General features: G+C 46.2%; 1 protein-coding gene across 3 annotated transcripts in view; it reads left to right on the plus strand.

Moving 5' to 3' along the window:
- SIDT1 (SID1 transmembrane family member 1) overlaps positions 1–2,640 on the plus strand; it is an 87,038-nt gene extending 84,398 nt beyond the window's left edge. For 2 of the 3 annotated variants that reach the window (XM_029215049.1, XM_029215050.1), the window contains one exon: positions 885–2,640. In XM_029215049.1, the coding sequence (XP_029070882.1) occupies positions 885–947 (63 nt within the window). In that variant the 3' untranslated portion in view covers positions 948–2,640. The remainder of the gene's footprint in view (positions 1–884) is intronic. The other variant, XR_003792406.1, reaches the window with a different exon arrangement.
- Positions 2,641–6,713: the final 4,073 nt, after the last annotated feature.

Genomic DNA, 6,713 nt, shown 5'->3' on the forward strand with positions numbered 1-6,713 from the left:
AATATTAGGCCTCTTGGTTTCACGCTGCCCACTTACTTTAGTCTTGTCCATGTAACCTCAAGAGTGGAGCAGGGCTACCCCCTTGTGGCCAGTTTGGGAAGTTTAACCAGTCTGAATAAACATCATTCCTGAAGGCTTTTATCTTTGATAGTCACCTTCTCTAGAGAGACAGAGACAACAAAAGTGGAGCTAAGGGTTCCATGTGGAGAGAGTGATGGTAGAGGGAACTAAAAATGGAGGATTAGGGTACAATTCTTATATGGCAATATTCTATGCAACAAGGTTTCATTCCGTTTAGGTCCCGACCCAAATGTCCCCTCCTAAGTGGTAATGATGTCCCTGGCCACCCAATGAAAAACAAAATTTTATACATATGCAACTGAATCACTTTGCTGTATACCTGAAACTATCACAACATTGTTAATCAACTATACTCCAATATAAAATAAAAATACAAAATTTAGAAAAATAAAATTTTAACCAAAAATTTTTTTACCTCGCCCCATCCCATACTTCCTATATCCCCACCACAGTTTAATTATTATCCTTAGTACATATTACTAGCTAACATACTTGACTTTGCTCATGCGTTTGCTTCATGTCTGAAGCCCTCTCAAATGTAAGCCCCACCAGGGAAGGGATTTTTGTCTCTTTTGTTCTGAGCCATATCTCTAGCACGTGGAATAGCACTTAATAGACCCTTGATAAATATTTGAATTAATAAATGAACTATGTAATTATGACAAGTGCCTGTTAAGAGCACGGCGTTGCAGAAAGCTGCAGAAGACATGAAAACAAGTAAGGGCACTTGTGAGTCTTTGGGAGAAAATAGGGATTTATTGCAACTGTGGGTTCCTCTCATTTCTCTGCCTCTCTCATTTCAGGTTTTGTTAACCCTGGATGATGACCTGGATGTGGTTCGGAGAGACCAGATCCCTGTCTTTTAAGCCTCCAGCATGGAGAGCAGGGAGAGAGAGCAACCAATCTTGGTGCTGTTTCATGAAAAATACAGGGACTGCAGCAAAGTAACCACTGCCAAATGCTCCACTCACCCTCTGTTGGGTTGGCTCTGTACACATTCCCGCAGGGAGGAGAGGAGATACAGGGGGACCCAAACCTGCAAGAAGGGAAGCAGCAACTGTGGACAGAGTCAAGCCCTTCAGAGTCGAAAAACACCCACCATCCCCTTCTGTCACTACTCTGAGTTAGACATGGACAAAAGCTGCATCGAAGTTGACCTTGGGACCACTCCCGCCCTCACCTGATATTCGCCAGCCATGGGGAGACCATGCTGCTCTCCACCCTCCAGCTGCCTCCCTGCCCAGAAATTCCAGGGTGGCCCCCATGCACCTCTGTAACATCTGCTGCTCTAGACATCCCAAAACACCAGCCCACTTCTCCGAAGTCCTGGAATGATGTGATTCCTTAGAGTCTGGTAGAGGGGTGGCCCCAAGGCCCTACCCAACTGGGATAGATGTTTTGTAGCACCAGCTCGTCACCTCCACCAAAGGAATGCTGTACGCTTCCCCCAGGTTCCTGACCGCATTAGGAGGACTCTTACATCAGGCTGGGTCACCCGCTCCTGGCAGGTAACTGTCCCTGAGACCAAGGTGTGGGTGCTTCCCTGTTCCTTGGTGTCTTCATCTCACCGCTGTGTGTTGACCCCCTGACTCAGGCTCTACCTTCTTGGGAAGGCCACTTCTCCACAGACCAGCTCCAAGGCGGAAGGGGAAATGGGAAAACTCTTCCAGCAGCAGGAGGCACCAGAGGAATGACCGACAGCACTAGGAGACCGGTGACATCAGCATCAAGCACTCAGGCCTCACGTTAAGGACTTGGGCTCCTGGAGTACATTCAGCGAAGGCAATTAGGCCTCCAAGTCAAATAGCTCCATTCTGTGCCTGCATCACCCTTGGGGAAGAAATAAGTGTTCTAAGCAGGGGCACTGCTCTCGGGCTCCTGTACAACCGGCCAAGCCCCTCCTCTGCTGCTTTATGCAGATCAGGGGCTTTAGACTTTCTCCTGAGTTTCTCTGGAGGCCCGTCTCAGGGTGAACACATCTCACTCCTCCTCTCCAGTTGCAAAGAGCTCAGCCGGTTTGGGGGCGGGGCGGTTGTCTCTCTGACACACCTGATTCACATTCACTCCCCAGGATGGTGTTGAAACACTCAGTGTCCCACTTCACTCTCTCACTGTCCAGCAGCTCTGCCCCCAGGAAGTCCCATTTTGACCAAACTCCTGTATTACCTGCGATATGACGTCATCAGAAAATTTACATGCAAATGTGCATACACAGATATATTTGCCTGTGAAATTGAAGTCACCTTCTCACCTCTGCTTTCTTGATCCTTCATTAGAAGGATCCTTCATTCTTTTTAAAATATATATATATAATTTTCTCTAAAATAATGTTCAAAAACACATTTTGGAAGTTTGAATGGCAAACTTTCCCTGATTTTAAGAACACAAAGATGCTTTCAATGAAACATTATGATTTTTTTTCTAAAATGCCCCCAGATTCATAATTGGTGTTGTTATTCTTTATTCCTTAAAAATTGTTGGCTTCCATAGGCCATATGAAGGCCACCTATTAAATGGTTGTATCAATCTAACATTTAAAATAAATTTCGAACCTGTTTAACTTGGCTGATTTGACCTAATTCTTTTATTTTTAATGCACTAAAAGTTTTCAAATCCAAAAAAAAGCGGGGGTGTGGGGTGGTGCAGAATGCGAACGACAAAGTCTGTTCAAGCAGCCCTGTGGCCTGAAGTGAATAAATTGCAGGACACATTACCTGTTCTGTAGCTTGTCTGGGAAATATGTCCATGGAAATGGGTAAGGGGCCCCAGAGAAATGGACGGACTCTGCTGCTGTATTCTTGACCGTTTTCTGACAAAGTCTGTCTTGTGCTACAAACTTACACGTTGTGGTCAGTTTTGTTCTCTGCAGCAGGACGAAAAACCCAGACCAAGCCTGCTCTTATAAGTATCAATTCTAAATGTACCTGTTGCTAGCTTTTTCTATAGTGCTGATTTGTGCATGGTTGGAGGCCACAAGAAAGTCACTCAGCTGCGTCTGTAGGGTTGATAGGAACTCGGGGTGGAGGAGGCAGCCACAGTTACTCACAGTGGTCCCTCATCCACATGTAGCACAGGGCTGTGTGACTTTTGTCTGTCCTCATGGACTTCTCTCTTCACAAGAGAAGGGAAGGCAACTCTGAAAGCCGAGTCCAACAGGAGGGTAACGGGAGCCAGCCAGCCACTAAGAGGCTCTTGGCAGAGAGGCCCAGGGTAATAAGAGCAGTTCCCTTGGAGGACAGAGGTGTGGCAGCCAGAGGAGCAAAACTGCACATAAAAAAGGCCTCTTCACACCTCTGACAAATGCTGGGGAGGCAGCCCCACCTGTTAACACTGGATGGCTGAGGGATTAGCCCGGTTTTATTTTAGCAGCAGGAGAAGCCAGTGGAAAACCAGAGTCTATCTGGGGAAGGGACTTTCCATGGTTGAAGGAGATCACCGAGTCAGCTCCTGGGGTAAAGAGAGTGGCAGCTTCTTTTGTAGCTCCAAGCTGCCACCAGAATGTCCCGTGGGGTCGCAAAATGCATGTGTCGGGGAAACAAATAATACCCAATGTTTCTCCTCCTGGGAGACAGTCTCTCTGTCTAAAACTTGGGAAAAAGGGAAAAACAAAGAGAAACATTCTTCATAGAAGGAACAGTTGAATCCTAGAAAAACTCTTGAGTCAGACTTTAGTCCACATATGTTCACCTGCTTGCTGTGTGACCTTGTGCAATCTGCTGGAACTCTCTGATCTTTATTGCCACATCTACATGACGTGACATGAAGGTGACAAAGGTGGAGCTGTGTAGAGCACCTGGAGCGGTGCCCGCAGAGAGAAGGTCCTCACCTGCACCTCTCGAATCCTGCAGGGTGGCAGGGCCAGAGCAGGTCTCCCTGCTGGGCTGGCACCTCTCACCCAAGGGGGCCCCTCATTGAAACCAGCTATGCTGTTTCCTGTCCTCAGTTCCAGGAGGCCCTGAAGGGGCTGGGAGGTCTCTTCACCTTCAGAGAAACTGCCCAGAATTATCACACCTCCCAGCCCCCCTCCTTGCCCTTTAATTGCTGCATTTCATCGTCTTTGGCCCTTAATACTCCAACGCAGATGAAAAATTGCTGCCAAAGCTGGGGCCAAGTGGAAAGTCTGGCTGTGTATAAAGTCACACCTCGTTACTGCCAGTTCTACTCTGGCAATCTCAAAGAAAACCTAGACTTTCTCCTCTCTCCAGCATCTATAGCTACTACAGTCCAGGGGATGCCAGGTGCAAACGTTTCCCCCGACCCTTATCACCAAATGTTCCGTAGGGAAAGCCTGGATGTTCAGCCTGGATGAAGAGGAACTTCAGCCTGCGGGTGACAAAACAGGTCCCAGAGGAAGCCTGGGAGGGTCGCTCTGGTTTTGAAATGATTCTAATGTCCCCTGGTGAAACTGAGGAAAAGCATTATGAGTAAAGATACAACTAGCTTCTGCCTGAAGCAACGTAAAACCCAAAATTATGTTTACCATAATTTTGCCCAGCTTACAGTCATTTTTTTGCTTTGTTTTTAAATGCTGGTGTTAGGGAACCGGGTTCATTTTACCTGAAGCACCGCAACCAAAACGCGGAGACACTGACGTCTGCAGCAAAGACAGGGCTTATCCGCAAGGCAGCCAAGGGAGAAAACGTGAGAACAAATCTCAAACCCTCCACCCCGAAGGGAGGAGGCGGGGGTATTTATGGGACGAGGAATGAAGAAGCAGGCTGCTCTCAGGCACGGGAGCGTGCGAAGCCGGGGAGGCGGGGAAAGGTGATTGGAAAACGTGCCGTCATCACCATGCTGCGCAGGCGTAGCTTGGCTACGGGCCTCTGCACGTTCCAAAGGTCACGGGTGGACACTCGCGCATGCCCAGTTGGAAGGTCAGTGGTCCCGCCTAGTTTCAACAAGCTCAGCTGAGCTAGATACAACCTGCTCCAAATTCCTGGAAAGCAACTCAGGCAGTTTCTTGTTTGGGCCTCGTGCTTCTTGGAGAACAGGCAAGCCTTAAAATGACATTGATTAGTGAAGGCAGGGGAAATGGATTTGACTAATTACCCACGGTTTTGGTGGGGACGAGATATAGTTCTGTGGCTAAGTTCAAATGTCTCCTCAATATTAAGGCACCATCGTCAATAAGGTTAATGACCTGCTGAATCTTAGGCCTTAACACACATGAATTCAAATAAGCTTGGCGAGGGTCATGGATCAGCCTTTTTCAATGAGTTTCTAAAAAGCCATAGTAATAGAGTTTTCACTTGGACGGGATTCCTCTGCAAAAAGAAACCGATTTTTAGACTTTTTTGACCCCTGTGAACTCCAAGGGGGGCGGGGTTTGCAGTTCATCATATGGTTTTCCTGAAGTAGGGTCTTACTATTCTTATTAAAGTACAAGGAGGGCTAAGTGGTGACCAATGTTGACAAAGAATTACCCTTTGCTCCTCCAGTCTTAGGGAAATGGAGCTCTGCGTTCTTTCTGAATATCTCTATATTAGAAGTTTTCATGATTTTTCCTGAACTAAATTTTTTAAAACTCCATGGTTTTATCCTACCTTTTTTTCATTCCCTGTCATCTAAGCCTTATCCTTTTCATTGGAGATGAAAAATAGCTAACCATCATAGAATAGCCTTGAAGTTATATCACATTTCAGTCATGCTAATGTCTGGGTGTCTCATTTCTCATCCCAGAACATGCAATTCCACTATGGTTGGCTCCTGGGCCCCTAATTTCCTCTAACCCTGTAACTCTTGATATTTTTTTTAAACTCTTGACATTCTTTGTGAATTAGGACTCTAAGTCCTTTAAACAGAAGACTATCCATAATAATTCAAAAGCTCTCTCTTTTAAGGTGCTCTAATGTTGCCAATACAAAAATGTTGATTTGCGTTTTATGATTTATTTTTAGAAGTACACTGTTTTTTTAATTAATTAATTAATTATTTGGTTGCACCAGGTCTTAGCTGCGGCAGGCGGGCTCCTTAGTTGCAGCACATGGGCTCCTTAGTTGTGGTATATGGGCTTCTTAGTCGTGGCATGAGAACTCTTAGTTGCAGCATGCATGTGAGATCTAGTTCCCTGACCAGGGATCGAACCCGGGCCCCCTGCATTGGGAGCACGGAGTCTTATCCATTGTGCCACCAGGGGAGTCCTGCGTTTTATGATTTTTATTACATTGCTTATCTGAGAGTTTCACAAGGCTCAGTACCCGGTTCTAGGCGGGTCCCTTTGAGGAAGAGGACAAATTCAGGCCTAAGGTTTAGGCTTCTCTCTCAGTGTGGGATACCTTGTAAAGTAACCTGCTTTTTAGGAGGTCCATTTCCCCTTTATCCTCTCCTTCCTCACCATTTCTCTGTTCATTTACATAGAGTCAGAAATACTGCTTCAGTCAATAGTCAGTCAAGAAATATCTGGGCCAAGAACTGTGAGGAACTGGGCAAAGCAATGGGCAAAACACCCAGTCTCTTCAATCACGGGGTCTACGGTCCAAAAGGGGAGAGATGCATGAAACAAGTAACTTGTTCATTATAAGTGGGCAAAGAGCTCCAAGAAGAGAATGGCCTTAGAAGAATCTTACTAGGCACAGACGCAAAGAAAGTCCAAGTAATTATCAGCAATTTTTATCCCTAGATGTGAAGCCCCT

The sequence above is a fragment of the Monodon monoceros genome, unplaced genomic scaffold (assembly GCF_005190385.1).
Source record: "Monodon monoceros isolate NGI ecotype Baffin Bay Population unplaced genomic scaffold, NGI_Narwhal_1 Super_Scaffold_11, whole genome shotgun sequence".
Taxonomy (NCBI): Eukaryota; Metazoa; Chordata; class Mammalia; order Artiodactyla; family Monodontidae; genus Monodon; species Monodon monoceros.